This window comes from Ixodes scapularis, unplaced genomic scaffold (assembly GCF_016920785.2).
Source record: "Ixodes scapularis isolate PalLabHiFi unplaced genomic scaffold, ASM1692078v2 PGA_scaffold1__304_contigs__length_218370807, whole genome shotgun sequence".
NCBI classification, from domain to species: Eukaryota; Metazoa; Arthropoda; class Arachnida; order Ixodida; family Ixodidae; genus Ixodes; species Ixodes scapularis.
Genome location: NW_024609846.1, coordinates 196,568,267 through 196,593,623, shown reverse-complemented (window position 1 = coordinate 196,593,623; position 25,357 = coordinate 196,568,267). Strand labels below are relative to the sequence as shown.

Here is a 25,357-nt window from a genome sequence, read left to right as displayed (position 1 = left end):
TTGTTTCGGAGGGGGGGGGGGGGGGGCCGCCCGCCCTTGACAAAATGCTGTATGAGGGTGAGGGGGGAGAGGAGGTCCTATCAAAATGGAAGATTTCGGGGGAGGCCCGGGCCCCATGGGCCCCTTCCCCCCTTTCCCCCACCCCACCCAACCCCCTGGCTACGTGCCTGGTCATGTGAAACTTTCGGACTCGCGCAATCGTGGACGGGTAGAACCAATAGACTGACGCGCGTGATTCGCGGTACCGATCCGCTGTTTATGTCATTACGTAGATCCCCCATTTCACGATTTTGTCACACATCCCTACTGAAAAATACACCAGGCCGAGAGCTGGTGTGACTTGATGTGACACCAGACTTTTTCACGGATGTGATTTGGGACGTTTTCTGGTGTTCTGATGTGACACCAGAAATCTGGTGTGCTGCTGTGACATCAGAAATCTGGTGTGACACCAGCAGTCTGGTGTGCTGGTGTGACACCAGAAATCTGGTGTGACATCAGGCGGTGGTGCTTTGGTGTGACAGCCTCTAGTGTGACATCAGGCTTTGTTGTGGTGATACCAGAGCACCTGTTTACTAAGTTTACTAACTGTTGCTTTACTCAGAAAAAAGGGTACAAAGATAAGTTTAACAATGTTGCTGTCATAACTACTTTATTGAAGCATAATTTTGGAGGGAAAAAATGTCATCTAATTATATAAAAAAATGAAGGGGATGGCCAGTGACGTGGTGACGTTTGAGGCTCTTCCTCAATCCAGCCTAAAAGGAAAAGATCAAGTGTCGTTTCAGCTCTTACAGCCCTTGGTGAAACATGCAGCGACGATAAATAGATTTTCATCTATACTCACGTTTCTTCTACACCCCCACCTCTTTCTCGCCGACGCAGCTCACTAACTTTTTCTGAAAGGTAGCGGCGGATGTTCTTCGCCCTTCCGGCAATGACCCCCTCGTGGGCTGTGGTCTGTCTTGCGTAGTGTTCGAAGAAACCTGCAACATAAGAAGCATAGGTTTAAACAGTGTGCTAAGCACGAATTCAACAGATAATGCCAATATTGTTTCACCACATGAACCACGATAATGTGGATTAAGTTTTCAAGCAAAGTGAAATGAAAACAGTTGCTTATCAACAACAATGGAAAAAGCAACAGTGAAGCATTCATGCTCAAGATAGCTATAAATTAATTAGTAGCTCATGCAGATCTGCACGCCAAGCACAGTAATGAAGGCTATACCCCCTTTCAAGAGCACATCTGCCCTTTAAAATATCAAGCGAACCTATAGTCTGTAGCTGGTCAAGAATAGCAGGAGAAGTCTCTCTCCAGATTAGTGGAGCCGACACTGGAGAAAACAAAACCACAAATCATGGCAAGGAGGGGTGGTTTCCTCCTCTCCACCCTCCTGCTATTCTTAACCTGCAACAGACTACAGCAACCAAATTTAGAAATATTAGAATGCTGTTAAAAACAATATAACAGATTGCTTATCGGGCTTTTTCCCAAGTTCTCAAATTCCCCTACTTTTCCAGATTTTCCCGCACTATTTCGATTGAACTCGCTGGCCGTTACAGAAGGGTGACAGCAATCTGGCAATTGTGCTGAGGTATTGAAATTGCTTTCCAAGTTGCTCAAGAACTTCCTTGAGCATGTCATATACTGAGCACCGTTCAAGCTGTCCGGCACAGGTATAACCGAGCTTGTGCTTTAGAAGATGCCAGGTAGGCTCAGTTCCCATTAAAAGGCTTCTTCGACAGCGATATCACAATAATAATATTGATGGTAATAAGAATAACAACATTATTAATAATTTCATTTTTGAAATAAATGGAGGGGCATAAGGGAAAAAGCCTCCAGTGGAGACTTGACTAACATATTTTCACTCTGAAGACACAATACAGAAAAAGAAGGTCTAAAGCAACTATGTGTGTGAAGCACAGGTCACACATAGACTGAAGTGTCCACCGACAAGGTCCGACAAACCAGGAGCCAGAAGATCGTTCTATTCATCGTCCCTGCAAGAGGCTGGAGACACGTGGTGCTTCCCGTCTGTTTAATAGTAGGTTGCGACGTCTTGCGATGCTTTGAGTAATGTGACGATCAGTGCGTTCTGACACACTGTCATGATGCTTTAATTTGCGAATTTCCCTGGCTTGGCCAACATAAGGGTTTCATTGATATTACCTTCATTTTACAGATTCTTAAAATTCCCTGACACTCTTAGGTTTTCCCTGTCGGTAGAACCCCGTTACTTTACCTTTAAAACGCCACAAGCAAATTATACGAGTCAAATAACTTTTAGAAAGCAAACAAACCCAACTATTTCAAAATTAGATAGACAGGACAATCTTTCAGCTTCAACAACACTTATTTTTGGCTTCAAGCTCAAAGCCCGCCGTACGGAAAAGGGAAATCTTGGGGGAAGGAAAGGAACGGGAGGAGGTTGCCAAACGAGGAAGGGAGAGGGGCTCGACTATAGACGCTTTACACACGCGCCAGAATACTGCCGCCATTGCTGACCTTCTCTTGTTTTACCGAGATACCGAGGCACTGAAATTGGTGTGGACGAGCCTCCACAAAGGCCAATGTTGGGGAGAAAGACAGAATAAAATCTAGGATGGCAATGACCTAGCCTGTTATGGTAATAATGAAGTGAAGTAAACGTAATAAGGGGAAACAAAAACTGAAGGTCAGTTATGGCGGCGCCCATGCACAGCTGCTGCAAAGCGTCTATAGGTGCGGGATAACGGAATGAAAGGAAAGACCGCTTCTGCCGGGGACCTTGTCGCCTGGCCTACTCTGTCAGCGTTCGGCTTCCATTGTGGACCTCAGAAAGGTAATCGCCTTTCTTGAGAGCGAAATGGAAGGGCTGCTTATGGTCTGCGGGCTTGCGGCCATTCGATAGGCCTCAATTATTTCGCTCTCGACTCGCTCGCAGTGGCCTCCCATGGTTGTCGTGCCGGCGAAATTAGGAGCGCAGCCGGGACATTTTCTCCCGTGAATGGCGATCAGGTGCTGGGAATCCGAAGCAGCTCCTTTCGGCGTCCATTTGATGTTCTCGGAGTTGGTCGTTGAGGCATCGCCCCGTTTGCCCGATGTACCTAGCCCCGCGGGACAGGGGGATCACGTACACTTTCTTTGTCATGCAAACGGTGAACTTCCTTGCATAGTTTTTGGTACAGGTGGGTTGTGGGGGTCCCTCTTTGTTGACGGCCCTACACGTGTCGCCGAGTCTCGATTTGTACGTGAAAAGCACTTTTGTGTTGTATTTTGAGGCGAGAGCTCTTAGGCGGCGAGATGTTGTGTGGATGTATGGAATACAGGCTGGTCTTCTGGCGACGAGTGAAGTCTCGGCGATTGGCCTGGACCGGGGGTTTGTAGGCAATTTTTGTGAGGTAGCCAAAATCAAATCTGCAGGGTAGCCTGCCCTCCGAAGCCGTGAGCACTGTTGGCTTAGGCTGGCCTCCCGTTGGTGGGCGCAGGACTTTGTGTATGCCGCAGAAAGCAGGCACCTCACTATGCCGGATTTTACGTTTTTTGAGTGTGCGCTTGAGAATGGAAGCACCGCCCTGGTTGTACACTGTTGGAAAGACCAGCACGCTCCTTTTTCGGAAGGTTGGAGGCAAACCTCCAGGAACTGCAGTTCGCCTTCCGTGGGGTCTTCCTTCTTGAATGATAGGCGCCCAGGCGAAGCGCTGATTGCCTCGACGATAGCCTCCGGCGTTGCGTGGTTATGGTGAATGATTAGATAATCATTGACGTACCTGAACACTTCGCAGTCCTGGGAATTGGTTTGCAGATGTCACTGGATGCCTTGGTCCGCCACGGAGAGATAGATCTCGCTGAAACTCGGGGCCAGACACGATCCGACGCAGACTGAATGAACACGTCCCCATTGTGCTTGACCAGTGTTGACCCGAGGTAAAGCTGGAGAAGTTCCAGCTTTACCTCCGGTCAACACTGGTCAAGCACAATGGGGACGTGTTCATTGAGTCTGCATCGGATCGTGTCTGGCCCCAATTTCAGCGAGATCTATCTCTCCGTGGCGGACCAAGGCATCCAGTGACATCTGCAAACCAATTCCCAGGACTGCGAAGTGTTCAGGTACGTCAATGATTATCTAATCATTCACCATAACCACGCAATGCCGGAGGCTATCGTCGAGGCAATCAGCGCTTCGCCTGGGCGCCTATCATTCAAGAAGGAAGACCCCACGGAAGGCGAACTGCAGTTCCTGGAGGTTTGCCTCCAACCATCCGAAAAAGGAGCGTGCTGGTCTTTCCAACAGTGTACAACCAAGGCGGTGCTTCCATTCTCAAGCGCACACTCAAAAAACGTAAAATCCGGCATAGTGCGGCATACACAAAGTCCTGCGCCCACCAACGGGAGGCCAGCCTAAGCCAACAGTGCTCACGGCTTCGGATGGCAGGCTACCCTGCAGATTTGATTTTGGCTACCTCACAAAAATTGCCTACAAACCCCCGGTCCAAGCCAACCGCCGAGACTTCACCCGTCGCCAGAAGACCAGCCTGTATTCCATACATCCACACAACATCTCGCCGCCTAAGAGCTCTCGCCTCAAAATACGACACAAAAGTGCTTTTCACGTGCAAATCGAGACTCGGCGACATGTGTAGGGCCGTCAACAGATAGGGACCCCCACAACCCACCTGTACCAAAAAATATGCAAGGAAGTTCACCGTTTGCATGACGGAGAAAGTGTACGCGATCCCCCTGTCCTGCGGGGCTAGGTACATAGGGCAAACGGAGCGATGCCTCAACGACCAACTCCGAGAACATCAAATGGACGCCGAAAGGAGCTGCTTCGGATTCCCAGCACCCGATCGCCATTCACGGGAGAAAATGTCCCGGCTGCGCTCTTAATTTCGCCGGCACGACAACCATGGGAGGCCACTGCCAGCGAGTGGGGAGCGAAATAATAGAGGCCTATCGGATGGCGACAAGCCCGCAGACCATAAGCAGCCCCTCCATTTCGCTCTCAAGAAAGGAGATTATCTTTCTGAGGCCCACAATGGAAGCCGAACGCTGACAGAGTAGGCAAGGCAACAAGGTCACCGGCAGAAGCGGTCTTTCCTTTCATTCCGTTATCCCGCACCTACAGTCGAGCCCCTCTCCCTTCCTCGTTTGGCAACCTCCTCACTTCCTCTCCTTCCTCCACGATTTCCCTTTCCCATACTCCCACGGTGCGGGCAAGCTTTAAGCTTGAAGCCGAAAATAAATGTTGAAGTTGAAAGATTGTCCTGTCTGCATCGTCCCTTATGTGTCTCCACTTTCTAAGTGGTTAAAAAGCACCAACATGCTCAAATAATACAAGTGTACACTAAATAGGTTGGCAGAAAGCAGTGGCATGACGTTTCAAGCAAAAAGCTTTCACAAACATATTGACTTAAACTCTATTAACGTGTTTAAGTCAATATGATCCAAAACTAAGAAAAGTAATACGTGCAGTTTTTAAAGTCCTTTTGTGCTTTATATGCTGCTAGACAAGGTAAAGGCGATGACCCCCGTAAATCTGAGGAAACCTTTTCAGCAGCTGACGTCAGCTGTCACCCCTCTACCGCCTGCCATGCTCATCGTACCTGCTGCACTTGTCATACATGCATAAATATGTAGCATGGGGCAGTCCTTGCAATCGCTTCGGTCAATTTAAACAAAGATGTGTGGACCGGCCATAACGTTTTCTTCTGGGACACCATTTATGGTGCTCAATACGAAAAGAGCTTGCCGAGCGAATGGTCTTGTGCCCCCACAGCTGAATCTGGCGCTCCAAGTCGCACATATGCACAGATCAGCCAGGCATGCAATGGCTGCTTGCGGTACGTGCATAGCCCACAAATGATTACTGCAGATTATGACCCTGCAGAATGACTGCATTTATCTTAGTCACAACATAACATTTCTTTTATGGGCAAGATGTCTACCAAATAATTAATCTCCAATTCTCCGATTTTTCAAGATCTGGCAGCTGCTGCCAATCATAGAGTACATGAAGACCATCCACAATTTAAAAGAATTTGTTGCAATTGTTCTCTCATGTTGCTGAAAAACAAATTAGTTGAGCAATATACCAGAATTATTCTAACAATTTTGAGTCGAACTAATACAGGGTTGGCCAAAATGAGTGCTCAAAAGCCACAAACTAGTAAATTTTTAAAAAGACAGATGGGGGATATAAGGGAGGGGGTGTTATGGCTGTTTATGAGACTATCCTTTTATTTATGCCAAGACATAACTTATAATTTGGCTAGTACAGTTCAGACCGTTTTTTCGGACACCGCTATTTCGAACATGTCCACTTAATCGGACGTCTTCGCTGAACCGTCCCATGAAGTTTGCTGAACCATCAGTTATACATTAGCCATAGAGTTAATGTATTACATTGACCGAAATTTAGGACACCATAAAGCTCGTTGCTTGATATTTCGGACATAATTTGCGTGATTTCCTCCGTCTACAGTCATTTAACAGCCACCACAATAATGCCGTGAGCGTAATCACCGTCACTTTAGTTGTTCTGGTTTTCACTTGTAGCCTCGATACCACATACTACGCAGTAAAGAAGCTGAATTGAGGTTACAGTCGGGCTTCCCAGTTCAGCTATAGCCAACATGGCTGCTGTTTGTTCTAATGTTGCGTTTTTCAATGCAACCACAAGAAAATCAGCCGTCTGCCGTTCTTGTGCTGTTTGAGTGAGTGCTTGAGTTCAGTTTTCTGTCCAATGGTAGTGAAGTAAGCTCGGTGGGCTAAACATTGTCTCCAAACAGTGCCAAATGACACCAACTTCATATTTGCTGTGTGCACCATCGAAGGTGCAACCAAAGCACACCACCGTGATCAACCATATCAACAAACATGTGAGAAGTGACCAACATACAAAGTTGCACGAGAATTTAATATTGACATGAAGCAAGTGGCCAGTGCGAAGCGAAGTGGCAGACATTTGATATCGTGGCTGAAATCTTTTTTTTCGGACTGCTTGATTATTTTGACAACTTGGGGTCCCTACGAGTCCGAAAAATCGGTCGGCGACTGTATAGAAATTATGGTTTCAAGACCTAATCTGCTTCTCTGTTCGAGTCTTGTCATCCTAATGTCTTCATTAAACAGAGAAAGTAGGTGAGACATGCCACTGGATAGGGCTTAGCAGTTTTTCATTTGCATGTGTGCATAGAGCAGTGGTCTCACTATCTTATAAGGCAGGTGCATGGCATTGTATGAACAAGGTTCAGCTAGCTTAGACACCAATTTTGGGTAAAATTTTTTGCACAAAACTAATGCTGCCTCAACCTAGCCCGCGAGGAGGCGCCAAAAAGGTAGCATATTTTAACACGGAGCTTACCCTTCTACCTGATTTGCCCCTTGTGACCATTATATGTTACTATAAAATGCCCCAAAAACTATGACTTTAAACCAAGCAATTTTATATGTCACGTTTTACATTTTTTGCCTGTTTCTGATTATAATGCTGTTATGAAAAAACTTGATGTTTGGCCCCAACTATTTGAGCTTGAGGGTCCTTGGATCACAAGAGCCACAATTCGGGGCATGCGGCTTGCGAGCCACGGTCCGCTCACCCCTGGCCTAATCCAACTTGCATTTTCAGAAATGTCTAGGTTGGCCCAGTCTCTATTAACCCTTTAACTGCTAGGTTTTATTTTGCAGGCGTTGGACAGTCTGGGCTTGCAAATTAACAAAGTTGTCTAAATAAAGTTTACACAAGCTGTTAGCCGGTGACATCACAAGGCAAAAATCTGTTTTTGTTGATTTTTCATTAACAGTGCCACACAAAAATCTTGGCAGCCTGAGTTTAACCGTTGAGTGGTGGGAAGTTGCATAGGAGTGTGCCTGGGTGTACTCGTACACACTACTCGGGCACACTTCCAAACATACCGTACATCTGGTATGTTTGGCCAACAGCAGAAGGCATGAGCGAGGAATCAACAGAAGCCGACTACTTCCTGCTATGAAGTAATCCTGAATGGCACAATAAAGAAATAATAGACCTGGCAAAATTAACAGCGACTTACTACGTATGGCTTTCACTTTCTGGGGCGTCATCGGGGCTTGCGGCGACATGTTGGGGTTCGCAGCGATGCTCCGGTTTGAAAGGGTACCAGTTACGCTGCGGCGAATGAGGACCTCCGACGACCATATAGCCACTGCCGCCTTCTTAACAAATAAAGCGTCCCTTTCTGCACCCAGCAAGGTCTCGAAGGTGTCCTTGTGCAGCCAAACATTTTCGCCACAGTGCATCTGTACAAAACATGACAAAAATTACATTTTATAAAGAAGCAGGAATAGTGGCTCTTCTCAAGTAACAGAAACATTTCAAGAGCGATAAAATAAAACCTCTTCAGTGGGCCTCTTCCAAGGCAATTGATAATCCAGAAGGAGCACAAAAGCAATGCTCTGCAGCACACAATGGAGACTAGAAATTATGGTTGGCTCCTGTGGCATCTGAGAAAGGAGGAAAAGGAAAAAATTGGAAGTGAGAACTCATTGTCATCCTTTTAGGAATAATCATTGTTTTATACTTCCCATCTCTCCCTGCTCCCCCTTTCTATAGTGCCACGGGCAGTTCCGCAAACCTCAGAAATCTCCATTGTGCCACCAAAGGAATCCACTTGCTGGTATTTGTCTTATCTTCCAAGAAGAAAAAAAAAAGTTTCCAAAACCAACTTTTTTAGTGGTAACCAACTTACAGGCTCTAAACATCTTACAAATCATAAAATTACAACCATATGCATCTCTTTCCCCATTAAAATTGTGGCCAAACACTCTGGCATGCCACCTTTTTTGCTGCAGATCGCAGAACTCGAACCCCGCCGAACGATGAACGAACGAGCGGTAGTTTCTCGCGTAAACTGATCCGCACGTGGGTTTTTTTGCAAAAATTTTAGTTACCTTTACAGTGGATGCTTAGGCTGGGCTAGAGTCACTGTATGGGTTCCCAGAGTAACGCATTCCTTTTGTTTTCGCGTTTTGCCGACAAAATACTCACTCTAGCTGATCATGTTTTGGCATGGTGAGCATCATTGGACGGTAGTAATCACGTGACACAAGCACTGCTAGACTCCCCTCCACAAGCACTTCAAGTGGCTCTAATCGCCACCCTTGGGTCCAGCAAACACCTGCACACACGCACGCTCTGCTGCTCATCGAACGCACGTTTACGCACAGTTTTTGTTGTGTACTTAGTGGCACAATGCCTGCTTGTTGCGCTTTTGGGTGCAGCAGCAGGTCGAAGGATGGAAAGACGACTCTTCCGGATCCCGTTTAGAAAGAACAAAACTGCAAGCCGGAGGAAGATGGCTTGGCTGGCCATAGTAAAACGGAAAGATTTCGAGCCCACTGCAACAAGCAAGCTTTGTGAGGTAAGTCCCGATTACAGGTGATTCATTCTGCATGTCGCGGAATGAACCAGCTCTTTCAACACGCTCCAATGCATATCACTATTGCCTTCATACACCCGTCGACACGTGGACCCAAGATGGTGGCGCCATGGTTTCGGTTTCAGCGTCGCGCTGCGGTTCTAGAACGAACCTTCGGAGTTTCGTTACTCTGGGAACCCATACAGTGACTCTAAGCTGGGCTGTCGTAGCTACCTAATCTCTCATTGTTGAGTCAAAGATACCTACGAAACGTAATAGCGTTCCACAGGTGATAAGGAATCGCAAACTGGATCCACAGAAAAATAAAAAATTTGAAATAGCAAACTGGATACATGAGATAATGGAAAAAAAAAAGTCCCCGCAAGTATCGCAAGCGCACACACCAAGATGCAGACGGGCAGACACATCACTCCCGCGGAGGAAGGCGAGAAGAAAACATAGTTTAGATGTACTTTCATAGTCCCAAGCTTAAAGGGGCACTCTAAAGCTTTCTGATATGGCCAATTTATGACAATATCACAATCTATGTGCTCCAACCATCCCAAAAACACAACAGTTATAATCATGTGCACTTTTTCACTATTAGAAATCTGATGAAAGATTGCGAATCTCAGATGTACAGCTGGTGCCATTGAACCCAGCAGGACCTGGTCGAACGATGGATAAGCTCGTAAGCCAATCGTGAGCAATGGCCTCCCGTGCGGACAAACAACCGACCAGTTCTGCTCGTCCGCACAAAAAGCCATCGCTTACGATTGATTGCCTGACAAGCACCATTCGTCGTTCGACCAGATTCAGCAGGGTTCAGTGTGCATACCTGCCAACCTAGCAACATAAAAATTCGGGAGACCGCCGCGCGGGGGGGGGGGGGGGGGGGGGGGGTGTTGAAACATTTTTGTTTTTTTTAGTTTGACAAGAAATTCCATGAAGAGGCACTCTGTGCGAATCACTGTCTTCGCAGTTGTTTTGGAGTAAACTGCCGGTAATGCCCTGCCCTTCTACAGCACGAGCATGGTTCTGATGCTTTCGTGAAGTGATGTGTATCTTGATGTGTCAAGCTTGCCGCCGTGCGAAACGCTCCCACATCACAGGCGCACAAGGCACAGAATTCATACTTGTCAGCTTTTTGCGAAGCGACAAAGCACGGAAACTCAGTCGCATATGATCTTAGAAATACTTGCAAGTACTTCTTCTAGCCTTTTGAAAGTGCCATCAATCGTTCCAACAGATCAGTGGTTCCAACTGAACTCGGGGAAACACAAAGAGTAGTTCGACGTTCCGCACCTCACTCGACGACCTGACAAAGCCAACTGAAGCCTAGCGCACTCATGATCATATAAGCCGTGTTCCAAAATGCGCTCTAACTTCAGGAGTAGAGGTTTCGTACCTTGGCGTTTGAAAATCTACCCTCGTTTTATGCTACTGCTCTGAGTTGTCACGTGGTAACCCGCCGGAGTAACCTAAACCTACTCTCGAGTAACTCGCAATGACACACGCGTGATGATTATAGCAATAAGGCATCATAAAAAAAAAAAAAAATTACGGTGGACATTTTTTGGGAGATCTGAGGTCGCGTCCGTACAATCGGGAGATGTGATCAAAATTCGGGAGGCTCCCTGAAAATTCAGGAGAGTTGGCAGGTATGAATGTGCCATCCGTAAGCCTTCAATCCGCTATATTTCATCAAATGTTTTGTAGTGAAATAGGCTGCCCATGATTGTAATATTTGGATTTTAGAGTACTTAGCGCACACGGATCAAGTTACAGGCTATGTCGGGGGTCAACAACCTTTTCCTGCAACAGGCCGAGTTGCCACAAGTTGGACAAAGAGCGGGATGGACATGGAGAGGCCCTTTCTCCAACTTGGCCTGGTGATGCAGTAAGCAACTACTAGAGAAAAAGACACCGTCAAACTAGTATGATGCTCTACCGTCCTAGGCTTTTGGCTGTTGGTAGGCATCACAAGTAAATAAATAAATAAATAAATAAATAACAAACAGATGGTTTCTTCTTTTAAATACCCTATAGTGTGAGGTTTGGTGCTAGATACTGGAAAATACATGCACATAAATTAAAGTTGCTAATGTAATCTGACAAGTTGTTATTGGGAGGAGCTAATTATACGAACCTGCTGTTGTATCTATGGGTTGCACTGACGTCACATTGCATACTTTTGACCACCATGTAAGAGGAGGAGAGGGAAGCTGCTTTTGTAATAATTTTGAGTGAAGGGTTAATCTTCTGGGAGGAGAATAGTGACGCCTGTGCAAATCCGGGAGGCACAAAAGAGGGTCCTGATAAGAGGAGAGCTCTTTCTTGCCCTATTCTCTGGTGGTCAGCTGAGCACTCTTTGATGGACGTCACATGCAACCGATGTATAAGCTTTACAAGGTGTCGGAGGTCAAAATTGTTGCATGGTCCCAGAACATTGCATGCATGAGGAAGGATGGGAGAAGAAAGAGGAAGGGGGCATTCCTAAAATTGTGCCGTGTGCCAGATGAAACTGCCTAGCGGACCAGACCCGGACTGCTGACCCCTGCTCTACTCTTTATGACAACAAAAGGTGCACCTCATTGCAACATACTGCAAATTACATGACCGGCGGTAGCCGTCATCTCATAGACAAAGGAGGGGGGGGGGGGGAAGGTGCATGGTCGAGAGGGAAAAGGAGCAAAGAGGTAGATATAGGAAGGGAGGATCAGGTCAAGTATAAAGATCGAAGGCCAAAAACACATGATTGTGCAAGGGAGGGAGCAGGAAGGGCAAAAGGGTAGTAAAAGAGAGGGGACTGAGGATGAGGTGACCCGGGGAGCGTGAAGGAAGAGGAAGATAGAGGGGAGATGAGCGGGGAGGGGCAAGTAGGTAGAGAAGATGGAAAAATGAGGGGACAGAGGGAAGAGCAGACAGACAGAAGAGGTGAGCGAGGTGAGTGGGAAACAATGAAGGAGTGGAGAGGAGAATGGGGTGAGGAGGGGTGTCCAAGGATCCCAGGTTGAGATCAAAGGTCAAAGGCTCTGAACACAGAACCGCATGAGAGATAGAGGAGGGAAGGATGGGAAGGGGAGCCAGGGGGCTAAAGGCCACAAACATGCAATCATACGAGGAAACGAGGAGAGGAAGAGAAGAAAGGGGCACGGAGGGGGGATGGGACAGGGATAGGGTGAAATGAAAGGCGACTGAGATGGTGAGGACGTCAAGCACAAAAAATAAAAGGCCAACGTTAATATGGAGTGACGGTCACACGGTCACACTGCGTTGACCACTAAAAATGAAGAGCCATGTATGGCTATTGCCGTAAAATAAGTGCCTTCGGAAACCTCTTTTGTGATCTATTCAACAGTAGTGTGAGTTACTTGGGAAGTGACTGGTGCAATTGCATGGCTTTTTGAAGACACTGTGGTTTGCTTGGGCATTCACACAGCATAAGCACTGCTTAGACCTGTACACATAGTATGCATACATACCCTGAGATGACCAGCTGATGCCCTCCTTACTCAGCCTATGTGTCATAACAAATTCTGTCCCAGTGTTAGTGTCCTCACAAAAGAAGACGATTGACCCCAAGCTCGTGCCACCACCCCCGTGGCGCACCGTTTTTTTTTTTGCTGGGCAGGCGAATTTGCCAGACATATGTTAAACGTCCCTTTTTAACCTTCACTGGTCCTGGTTTCCCATGTTGAGGCTCTAACACCTGGAACATTCCTGCACTTTATGAATTAAAGGGAAGCTACGGAGCTTCTTGGAAAAAATGAGTTAGAAGTGAATTCTAGTGTATTTTTACCCCGTGAACCCGAATACCCAAACCATTTGCTGCGTAAGTATTGTTAAACGCGAGAAAAACGCGAAAGACAGTCGCTGTCCATGACGTCATCGACGGCTCTTTTGGCTGCCCAAGGCTAGGGGGGCGGGGCTTCAGCCCTATTTTGAAATTGCTCTTGTGGCTCTCCGGCGCGTCGCATTGAAATATAATTTTGATATCTGTTATTCTAAAGGCCAAATGAACCCAATTCAAGCGTTTTTTCTCAAATGTAGAAGTGCCCCATCTTCCCTTTAAATTTTATCTGCAGTCTAGGCTGCTTTCTTTTGGCTAAGCTTTTACAGTATATTGGAGTACCGAGGAGTGCATATATTAGTCTACCTGCACTAAATGAGAGGTCTTATCCTTTGGCTCTCTTGCCCTGTCCGGTAGTACAAATTCTTGCCATTGTGCCTGAAGACTGATGTGATACAAAGAATACGCTAGAAAGATCATCTAATTTATTTTGCTGGCTCACCATTCCATCTGACCTTTCATGGCCCACAGGAAGTGAGTTGGCCATGGCACAAGGCTCAGCTGCCCGTGAAGCTGCATTGGCAACAGGCAGGACAGGAGCGGGGGGGTTAGCAGTGGCCAGGACGAGAGCAGGAGGGTTTGGAGCAGGCAGCTCATGGGGACGGGGGCCAGCAGCACGGGGACCAGCAGCACGGGGGCCAGCAGCAGAGGGGCCAGCAGCAGAGGGGCCAGCAGCAGAGGGGCCAGCAGCAGAGGGGCCAGCAGCAGGGGGGCCAGCAGCAGGGGGGCCAGCAGCAGAGGGGCCAGCAGCAGGGGGGCCAGCAGCAGGGGGGCCAGCAGCAGGGGGGCCAGCAGCACGGGGGCCAGCAGCACGGGGGCCAGCAGCAGGGGGGCCAGCAGCACGGGGGCCAGCAGCATTGGGGCCAGCAGCAGGGGGGCCAGCAGCAGGCAGGGCAGCAAGCATGCCTATGGTTGGTACCTCAACAACCCGTCGCACTGAAGGTGGCAAAGCATGGGGTTGTGAGGCAGGCAGTCCCCTGGCAGGCTGCAGGGCAGGGGCAGGGAGCTGTGCAGCTGGCCGGACAACCTCAGGTGCCATCACAATTCTGTGATCATGGCCACCTACCAACACCTGGTCCTCTTCACTTCCATAAAAACCTGTACAACCAAAGATATTCCATGTGGTGCACCACAGCTGCTGTAGCTGCAATGTAACTGAGTTGCCAAGAACAGCTTTTTCTTGCCTAGATCAAATTAAAATACTGTATTCCTTTTGCATACCATAGCATCTATATCATCAGAGCTCGAAACACTGCTTTCCAGAAAATGGTCATTTTTAACCGATAGGGGATGCTATCTGTATTTTGCAAGCGTTCCAAGATTAGTAAAAGGTAGACGCAAACTAGTTAAAGCGTGCTGACACTTTTGAGTGCAACCATGCAAGATATTCAAGCATTCTTCCATCAGCGTCCCTGCATGCCTTGCACAATAGGCTTCATTCCAAAAATATTCATCTGTTCCTCTTACATTTCCAGTAACTGCGCTGTTAGGAGGAGGGGAAATTCAGTTTCTTATTAATTTAGTGCTATGTCACGACAATGTGCAGCAGCTTTTCCACATGGTATAATCAGCTGACCAGCAGATGATTGACAGTAGTTTCCCATCATCTCACATGCTACAGCAATAGCAATGCGCGAGCTCAAAACTGTGTTGCCACAGGGCGAGGGACCACACAACCTAAAACAACAGTGGCTAAAGATGCAAAAGCTATCGCAAGCTGATAGTGCTTTAGCAAGCACTATCGGTAAGTGAAAATGCTGGTTCATTGATTTATATAAAGACTTATTATTGTAAGTCAAACAAAAAATGGATACAATTCATAAGACGACCACGAAACTGCCTGCAGAGCCCGCGCAGCAGTGGCAGACTGCGGTTAGCGATAACTGCAGTTGACTTCTGTAACCGTGATTAAGCTTAACCATGGTTATGGCTGCCCACGACAGGGGTATAACTAGGGTGTGCATTCTCCGGTTTTAACCGAAAAACACCGATAAACATCCGTCGGTGACGAAAATATAAAATCGGTTAAAACCGAAAAACACCGGTGGTTGGATATTTTCGCCCTGGTTAAAACCGAAAAACACCGGGCGTTGCTAGTTTCCGACCTAGCGAAACCCTTTCCCCTTAGAGGTTCGTCGAACGTGTTATCTCGTGGATCCTGCATTCTTCCAGTGTTTATACATGGCATGCAGGTGGCGTCAGTCCGCCCTCCTTTCTGGGGGTCAAAAGCGTCTAGTGAACGCAGTGGAAGCTAAGCTCTCATATGCCTTTCCCCTATTGTGTCTCCCATGGCCCCCTTTTGTGGAAAAATTAACACAAAGGAGGGTAGGCTCTCACGTGCCTCTTCCTCATTGTGTCTGGCCAAGTGATGTTGGTGCAAGCCATGTATTCAGAGGTTGCTGTGGTTCCTGGAAGACACTGCCAACGTCCGTGTCGTACAGGAGCGTGCGTTTTCATAATTGCGGGTTGCGAACCGCAAGGAACGTGCTGCCATGACGGCAGCACGTTCCTTGCGTGTAGATGCAAGCATGAAAGTATGCTTGCATCTACTATAATAACCAAGTGTGAGAAATAGTTGCTTCCTAGAGAAGAAGTGTGTGAACTATGTGAACAAAACTGGAACTCTCTGTCTGTGATCAATCGCTTTTTTTTCACCGATAATCACCGTTTTTAGCCTCGTCGTGAGGCATTCCACCGAAACACACCGGTGTTTTGAAAATAAATAAGCACCGAAAAACATCCGCCGATTTTTCTCACAAATAAACACCGGAAAGTACACACCCTAGGTATAACACAGCAGACCTAGCTCCTGTTAGCCCGCTAACCATAGTTAAAACAGTCTTGTTGGCAGGCTCAGTTTGTGCTTGCTAACCACGTCAGCATAGTGGCATCTGGCACTTCGCCACCATCTGCGAGCATCGAAGATGCACTTAATTTTTCCGAATGCAGGGGGTGCCATGTAGAAAGAAGTGTAGTTCAAAATATTGTTCAAGGAGCCATACTTAAGGGTGGGAGCTGCTTTTATGATGATTGAGACACACCCTGCAATGGGGGAATTCTATTAAAGCTGCCGATGGAAGCACGAATAGAATTCTCCCAGAGCCAGCACAGAAGCCGCACTGTAGCCGAAATGCCAATAACAATGCGACCCCTGCACTTTTTTTTGTCATTTGTTTAAAGCATTTTAATGCTTTCATAATTAAAAAGAAAAAAATGCCTGTTATCACTAGTATATTAAATGCTTATAACAGTAAAATGTACTTTGATAATTAATATGCTGCAATATCTAGATAGATCATATAACACCACACTAGGTTTAAATAAATATGCACCCACCAAATCATTAAATAAGGAAACTACATTTCGAGACCTACTCGTTCTCTTCTTCAGGAGTTGACTGCAGCCAAGGCCGCCGAGGAGCAGTATTTGTTTTCTTCTTCTTCTACGGTGGTGCCTCACTTTTTGCAATGGTAAGACACCACCGACAGACATAGTTGCAGTCAACCCCTCATGAAGGGACAGTGTAGCTCTTGAAACGTATGGTTCCTTAATTGAGGATTCGGTTGGTGCATATCTCTTTATTTATAATAGCTCCTTGACCAGAAAGACTCCCCTCAAATGTTTCCTTTCAAGTTTTCACACTGGGTTTCACTTTGGCTTTAACTGAGATCAAGGGTAAGAGCATCTCAGTTCGCAAACTGCAGTTAGCCAACGTTAAGGCAGCCAGGGTAATTATGGTAGTAGTCATCATTTTCATTCTGGGACAAGAGATAACTACAATTAGAGATATATGCTTTGCTAAACTGTCATGCAAACAAATCAATGAAAAGTTAATTTAAGCCAGAGGTGACTACTATAACCATAAAATAACAATTATTTTACAGAGCGGAACCTTGTTTAAGCTAGATTACATAAAAATAAACTACAACTAACCCTCTGGCACATGATGACTTGTGGATGCGGAATGGAAGCTCTTCGTACTCCTATTGGCTCTGCTGTCTGCAACCCAAATATAAAGGATGATTTAAAAACACAAAGATGGTATGAAATAAAGTAGGCTTGTACCTTTTGCAAGCACCTTGGCACAGAGTGCTTCTTGCAGCTTATAATTTAGGTGCCGTAGGTGTTCATTTTCCAGTTTCAGCTTTTTCATTGAAGGGCTGTCCTCGTCACCAGAGCTGCTGAGTGTCCCCAGCAGCTCCAGCTCTGCCATCTGCTTAGCGTCTTGCCGCTTCCGCTTCTTGCTTTTAGGGGCCTGTTAAAAGGTGCATACTTGTTAAAACAAATATGTCAATAGCCCATTGAGCACATCCTTAAACTAGAGGGGACCGGTGGTAGCAGAATAGCATTAAACATCACACAGTCATGAAGTGAATTTCAGGTGCAACGACTTCAAAACAGCACATCATACAGAGCACGACTTCTAACATGATTGAAATTTTGGGGGTTTACATTCCTAAAAAAATTACGGTGTGGGTCAGCATTCTCTCCCGAAATCTTTGAGAGGTAAACATTGAACAACCACCAGGGTGGAGGCCACAGAAAACAGAGTTGTAGGCAAAGGACGATATTTCAGCACCTTTCCGAGCGTCATAGCTTTCATAGCTTGAAAAATAATTTTGACCATCTGGTGCTGTTTACTCGAAGTATGGCTAACTTTAACCACAGTTAAAAGTAAACCATAGTACCTAGGAGGGGGTTTTAAAACCATGTGACTAACCAGTAAGGACAAGGGTAGGAAAAATACCTGCAGAAGTTCTATTTGACAAACGGGCTGCAGTTCTGGGGCCCGAAGCGATAGATAATTCAATGTGCACTCTTTATTTACAATGGCAAGTCATGATGTCACAGTCAAAGCAGAGAAAATGACCCGAAGAAATGACTACTGAAGCTGAAGCCAGCTCGCCAGCTGGCCTCCGTAATCGCTGCCTAGGTTAGCGGCTCCCCATCACTATGTTCAGCTCTTGGGCCGTCGGTGTAAGAATGAAAACATATTATGAAGCTTTTGTCATGCTTTAATGGGCGTTTAAGTGCGCTCCTCCACTCCTGCTCTGACGCTACAAGTTTCATACTTTGAGCACGGCAACTAAACAGAACATTGCATACATACCGAAACTATTGACAAGCCACAGTCACTTCCGGATGTAGAGTTAAGATACAGCCGTAGAATGTTATGGAAATGGGTGGAGAGGATTGCAATTGCTTGAGAAAAAATGCAAAAGCAGCTCATAAATGAGTGCAACCACAGAGTTTAAAGTGAATTAAGTCAGCAGTGCTATAAACTTTGTTATTGAATGTTTTGCGAGAAGAAGGCTGGTATATCATAGCTGATTAGTACACTACCGTTCAATGAATCGCACACGGTGCTTCTGACCATTTAGTGAACGGAGCGCCAAACTCTCGTGCTCCGGAGCATGTACTTAACGCTCCCAATAATTCACAGCAAGGGCACAGAGATAATGTGCTGAGCTTTAGAAATGCGAGTCGCATCTCATAAACATTACCCTCGTCAAAGCCTACATGCTCTTTTTGCATTCGTGATGTAGCGAACAGTTAAAGGGGCACTAAAGAGGTTTCTGAAGACACTTGTTTTTGCTTTTATACAATGTTGTGGGTACCAATTGCTATGCATTCCAACTTTCAAATGACAAAACCACTTATTAAGCCTCTGACAATAGAAATACACGGATTATGTTTTCCCTCGCCTTCCTCGGAGGGAGTGATGTGTCCGCTCGTCTGCTTCATGAAGCAATTCGCTTAAAAAATAATTGTGTTAGTTTTTGTTTCAACACAGTAGCAATAGACCCTTTCCGGAATTCAGTCTGGCCACTTTGATCACTATCATCATCTGAAAAATAGCATATGTGCTATACTAATGGCAGTGTTCTGTTTACTGACGAAGGAAGAAGTTGAAGATGCTCCCAATCAGATAATTCGAGGCCTATACATTCTAGACGTTAGCGCGACGCAAAGTAGGAATTGGATGCAAGAGCTGTGTAAGTGTTCATTTCTATCTCAGGCACAGTGAATCTGTTAGTAGCACACACTCGGCTCCAAAGCTCCTTGATGTATAGAACTTCATCAAGGCGTCTATGTGGGTTGGCGCTTCGTTCTGACTGGTAGCATCGTTTTCGCCATCAACATTGAAAGAGATTGAAAAATAATTGTACGGCGAAGCGCAGATTCTCGTTTACCGTTGACTTGCGAAAGCGACGGTGCCCCATAAAATGCTGCAGACCACAGGTTCCATTGCCGCCATTAGTACGGTAAAAGTTAAACTGTCATTTGAGTAACCAGATGGCACTGAATTCCGGAAAGGGTCTATTGCTAAAAAAAAATATTGAGAGAATAAGCAGTTTTTACTTCCTCAACTCGCACCCCAATCAAACGGCCAGGTGATCCACAGCCATGCTTTCACCCACCAGTGTTCATCATAGCCACGTGCTATGTTCGCCAATGCAGACTACACATGCTCTGCTCCAAGAATCGTTAGAGCTCGGTAATTTTCGCAAAAGCAGTGATCAGACACAAACCTTCGATGCACTGTCATCTGAGGGGCGAACTAACATGACCAGTTCCCCGTCGCTTGTACTGGACCAGACTGAACCAACAAAATGGCTGCATTACTTCGTCACGACGAAAAAGACCATTTTGTGTGCTCTTAAAAGCGCGTCCCAACTTCAAGCATCAAAAACAGGGAAAAAAGGACGCGAGTAGAACAAATCAATGTGATTTTGTTTTGTCTCAATCATAGCACTTTGCAAGTCAGTTTGGGCTGCTTGTAGCTTTGCTATTTCAGATTTCATGAAACAGTGCCAAATTTTCTCAATTTCAGAGGTGCCTTTGTTTCAAGAAGTTTCTACGGCATGGCAGACATACTGCTAAGGACTTATATGTATAAGTAGGTAGGCATATTTATGCAAGACGCATTACCAGCCTTCTGCATTCTGCAGTAGAACCTGTTGTCGAAGTAAGCACCCTCCTAAATGCAGGGGTACACCACACAACTCCTTCTATAACTTAGCAGAGGATGGCCTTACCGCTTCTTGTTTAGATGTCTTTCGCTGTTTCGTTGGAGCTGCACCTCGCCTCTTTTCAAGGTACTCATCCATTTCCTCTTTTGAATCTTAAAAGTTGGAAAGCACATGGAAATAAGAGAAAAACCATTTGTGTAGAAAAGTGGTGACTAAGTATAGAGGTTTTTTGCGCGACACAGGGGACAATTACAAGCGAGTAGACACGGACAAGCTTTTGATAACAACTAATAGCTTTTGATAACAACTTTTGCTAAAATAGTACCTCGAAATTGAAGCTTTTACGACTTGGTCAGTCAGATTTTCTCTAGCATACTGGAAAAGCGAGTTCTGGGAAAGCTCAAAACGGCAGCCGAAATTTAGCTAACAACTTGGCTCGCCAGAAAAGCCAGAGGCATGCTCAAACAATGCATATTTTGAAATGCAATACTGTTTTGCAGTGTACCAGCTGTATGATACGAGCTTCATGTGTCCCAACAAATGGTCAGGTCCCATTGGGGATCTTTTTGGAAATAATTTTTTTAATGATCCCACCACCTTATGTTGCCGTTTCAATTTGCAGAGTAGTATACTGCAGTTATGTGAACACTACAAAGCAGCAATAACAATTCCTGTTGGCATGTTTTTTTTGACAAGAAGTACTATTTTTATTGGTTAAACAAAACCTGCCTACTTGTCAAAAACTCATTTGCAGATTGCCCCAATGCATCAACAGTATTCCCGATCATCCTGCCTAAAATTTTTGTTGCCATATTCTGACAGCAAGCTTCCATGGTGGTGTAATAATAATAATTATAATAATAGTAATAACAATAATTATTATTATTATTATTCATTCGGACTCAGGAGAGCTGCGGTGCCTCATAGAGGCTAGTAGCAACTAGAGCCACTTTATGCTCTATACAGTCGCTCAAGTAGCAACCACAAAATCACCACTGGCTAAACAGCCAGTGGTGATTCTGAATGGTAGCGGAGCACCAATGATCCCCCACAATTCCTTGACTAAAAATCGCTGTTTAAATACTGTCTTGAGATTACAGTTTAGTAGATAAAAAGCTAGCTAAAACAAAAAAAAAGGGCATGGAAGGATTCACGGAGTCCATCAACGAAGTATACTATCGGGTAGACCAGACGTCAGGCCGAGACTTAAACAAATTGCAATAAATTGCAAAAAAAAAAAAAAAAGGAATTTGTAAGCTACGACACTCTTGGATTTAATTTGCGAAAATGTAAAAAAAAAACAAAAAAACAATAAAATATATATGGGCCAACATAAGCTTAAAGGGGCCCTGCAATCATATTTAAGTGTCTACCTTTTTTGCGGTTTCCACGTCTCTTGGGGTTCAGGCAAGCAAGCAGGCACGGAGAGAGTAACTAAGTATCAGTGCATCATATTTTAACCGGATGACGCGGAAACCTCCTCCACCGACGGGGGCAACCCGCAATACCAAAAGCGCGCGATATGCGACGTCTTAGGTCCTGGGCTTACTACTGGTCAGAGCCGCTAACAGCTTCTTTTTGGTCGAAATACAAAATATAAGTTCAATTATTCATGAAAGTAGTTTTTGTTCAGTATTTTAGATCAGAAAAGAAACAAAAACACTTTAGAAAGTACGGAAACAAGAAATGACCCGTCGACATACCCGCCACCAACCGGTGGAAAAGGCATACTAGAATTAAAACTTGTGTTTGGGCGAGTTGGTTCATACTGATTTAAAAGGTTAAAAAGCGCAACACAACAAGGACAATGAAGACACGAAGACGACAGGACGGGCGCTAACTCACAACTGATTTTATTAGAAACAAGTGACAGTGTTGTTTCTAATAAAATCAGTTGTGAGTTAGCGCCCGTCCTGTCGTCTTCGTGTCTTCATTGTCCTTGTTGTGTTGCGCTTTTTAACCTTTTAAATCAGCATACTAGAAAGTAGTAGTGGGATGAGGCGTCAACACGGAAAGGTCCCGGATGTACGCGGCGGCGCTGCGGTCGTATGCAGAGGAGGATCCGACCGGCTCCAAACCTTCCGAAGGCCTTCGGCGAGAAGCTTTGTCTTGCGGTTTGGCCGTTTCGCGGTATGGCAGCACAAAGGGGCTCCCATTCTGAACTGATCTTTACCCCGTGTTTGCTTTCGTTTGTGGCCAATGAAGTGTCATGTCGAATTAGTTTAATCGCGCAGCAAATGCAATGAGAGCCGCTCTGGCCGTTCGCTGCATACAGCCTATCCAGAACATGCTTTAGTGGCGCCTTCTCGCGCCGTCGACACGAAGTGCGGAAGCTGTGAGCGCTCGCTGAGCCCACTACCCCTCCTCTAGTTCTCGGCCACGCAAACAACCAAGGATACCATGAAGGAGGTTATTTTTACTTGTTTTTGCAATTCTAATTTGTCTATAACTTTTAAAATAAAGCGAAATTCGAGAGAAGAAAAGTTTCATTAAGTTACTACGTTCAGTGCACTCAGGTTCGGTGCAAATTAAAAACCAGTAAAAAAGTCCTTGCAGGGCCCCTTTAAGCGTTTTCCTCACCAAGGCTGGAAAACGTTCCTGTGGGCCACTAGAACATTTGATAGACAAACAGGAAACGATGGCAAGGAGATCACTTTTTCTTTCCATTGCACTTGTTTTGTTTAATCAAACGTCCCAATAGTCCCCATGACGACGCTTTTTGGTTCCATTAGGATACATAAGTGTCTTGTTTTCTTTTGTAACTTTTGACTGAGGAAAAAATTATTTTTTCTAAAATATAATTTCACAAATTAAATTCACCACCTAGCCGAACTTACGCGGCAAATTACAACGTCGCAGCTTACAAATCCAATTTTTTTTTTTTTTTATTTAGGTCTCGGCCCGACATCGGGACCACCCGGTATCTACAGATCGTATAACCGAAAGCTTACACGGCTCATTATCCCCGGCACCTCACCCGGAGTTTAAACCCGCCACCTGTGGGTACGAACACCGGCGCTTTGCCCCCGAGCCACCGAAGCCTTTACTGGCTAAATAACTGCCTTGCGCGGGTTACCCACCAGAAAGAAATTGATTTGTGTGTGTGGATGCTAAGACCGCGCGATCCTTGTCTTTACGCTTGCTCGTCTCCGTACCTCATCGCTCGCCCGTATTTGTGGACCGAGGCACAGAAATTAACAAAAATTTCGAGCAATCCAAGAGTCCACATATTCGTGAAATAGCTTATTAGTGAAGTTGAACTTACCGGTCATGGTAATAATTTTGGCGTCATAAAATCCTGCGCGCGTTCGGTCATCCCCACGCCACCAACATTCGTAAATGCAGTCGGCATCAAAATCGTCCACATTTTCGGGGTTGAAGTCCTTGATGGAGGAACTAAGCACCGTTTTCTTCACGCCATCCAGGACGTACTTTATGCACACGAAGTACATTATGAGATCGGGCACGGAAATAAAAAGCGGAGCAAAGGTAACGAGCAAAATGACGAATTCACACAAAAGGAGGAAACGGAAATCCTTTCGATTCGGAAGTCGGTGGAGTTGCGTGCAATGTTAGTTTAGTAGTCAAGTAACTCGGTGACTCACCCTCACTGGTTACTACAATAAACATAAATATGTGGTTCAAGTGTTATTTTTATTGAATTGTACTTGTCTGGATTGATAAATAAATAAACATTAAGTATGTTCCAACGTCTTCAACACTTTAGCAACAAAGCACATATCCAGGCGTGACGCAAATGCGCACCGCGGGTGGCGCTGGCGCTGGCGCGCTGGGGCTACTACGTGAGTCGTCTGCTCTTTCGCAAACCAACGAGTAGAAACTTAATTTAAGAGTTATACTTATACATCCTCCCTCCCCTAATTGAAAGCTGTATTTCAAACACACTCATCGGTAGACGATTGAGCGTATAGACAACAATAAACGGCATGCATAAAAAATCAGACGGACGCGGCAGGCGAAACAGAACCTCTTTAACATCCTCTCTCAACTTGTCCTGCTCCTCCTCCTCACCGGTGTTGTTAATTAAGCGTTTGCTTTCAGTTGCTTTCTTCCATTCGCGTTTTCGCTTTCGTTTAGTGTATTCAGCAGTTACTTCGCGACTGCGGAAGATATTTATTTCTTTTGATATTAACGTGTTCTGCAAGAACGAAATGACCTCTCAGAAGCGCAAGAGCTACCGAGCTTACCTGGAGCCTGATGCTGCTTGCGGCAAGGTACCACGGCAGACCCGTTTCAACGAACGAGTGCGGAAGTCGCAAACTTCGACGACGACCACCCCGACGGTAAGTAATTGTTTAATACGAGCAAATTTATTTTAAAAAAAATTTATACATATTGGGCACAACAATATTAATAGCATCACGTCCCGGGATTCGAACCCGAGACCTCAAGTTCTGCAACAGAACGCCCTATCCCTTGAACTAATGCTTTCTTCTTTTTTTTTTTTCTTTTTTGCAACAAAACAAGTGTACTTACTTATTGCAGTTACACGTAACATGAGTGGACATTTTTATATGTTTAGTAATTCTATTATAAGGACAGAGAGACAAAAAAAAAAAAAAAGTCAGTCCCGGTGTACAGATCACAAGATAACACAAACAGAACAGAAAGTGCGACGCATTCAGCACCTAATGTTGACAGCGGCGCTCACGGAGATTATGGTTTTCATTAATAAATGTAGAGGTACTTAGGCTAGGGCCCGTATGCCGTATGCATGAGCGTCTGCCATCCAGCGACCATACACGGGGGACCCCCTATACTCCGTTCCACCTTCAGTCCGAGCGCAGTGGACGCCACGAGCTGTCCCAGCCGATCCAGCGCCGGGAGGAAATCGCGTGACCTGCCGGTTGGGCAGAGCGACGCAGGGAGCTCAAGGTCACATGACACTCTCTCCACGCTGGATTGGCTGGGATGGCTCCTAGCGTCCGCTGCGCTCGGACTGAAGGTGAAACGGAGTATAGCAACGACGCTCACGCCGGATTGGCTGCTCGGCAACGCGCGGGAACTTCAAACTTCTCCATTTGGAGAGGGAAAGCAGAAAATAGAGCAACATAACAGTTGCCTGAAACTTAAATTGCGGATTCGGACGGCGCGCGTATCACTGGGAAACGTGAGAATGGCATTC

The 25,357-nt window shown here is 45.8% G+C and overlaps 2 protein-coding genes across 3 annotated transcripts in view; one reads left to right on the top strand and one right to left on the bottom strand.

Annotated features, from left to right (window-relative positions):
- LOC115314577 (monocarboxylate transporter 7) overlaps positions 1-25,357 on the top strand; it is an 80,732-nt gene that overhangs the window by 10,954 nt on the left and 44,421 nt on the right. The gene's annotated exons all lie outside the window — the stretch shown is intronic.
- On the bottom strand, positions 641-23,624 carry LOC115317164 (BEN domain-containing protein 5). 2 transcript variants are annotated; one of them, XM_040220242.2, is made up of 8 exons: positions 23,477-23,624; positions 20,278-20,363; positions 17,303-17,492; positions 17,171-17,236; positions 14,157-14,335; positions 8,041-8,266; positions 848-986; positions 641-758 (listed from the first exon to the last, which is right to left on the bottom strand). In XM_040220242.2, the coding sequence occupies exons 1-8, from the start codon at positions 23,481-23,483 to the stop codon at positions 749-751; spliced, it is 903 nt and encodes a 300-aa protein (XP_040076176.2). In that variant the 5' UTR covers positions 23,484-23,624; the 3' UTR covers positions 641-748. The 2 variants fall into 2 exon arrangements, with proteins under 2 accessions (XP_040076176.2, XP_040076177.2); XM_040220243.2 differs by lacking the exon at positions 17,171-17,236.

Coding starts and splice junctions, on each gene's coding strand:
- LOC115317164 (XM_040220242.2), bottom strand. Junction 8,267..14,156: donor CAGTGCGACGGGTTGTTGAG/GTACCAACCATA, acceptor TGTTTTGTACAG/ATGCACTGTGGCGAAAATGT. Junction 987..8,040: donor GAAAGTGAAAGCCATACGTA/GTAAGTCGCTGT, acceptor CTTATGTTGCAG/GTTTCTTCGAACACTACGCA.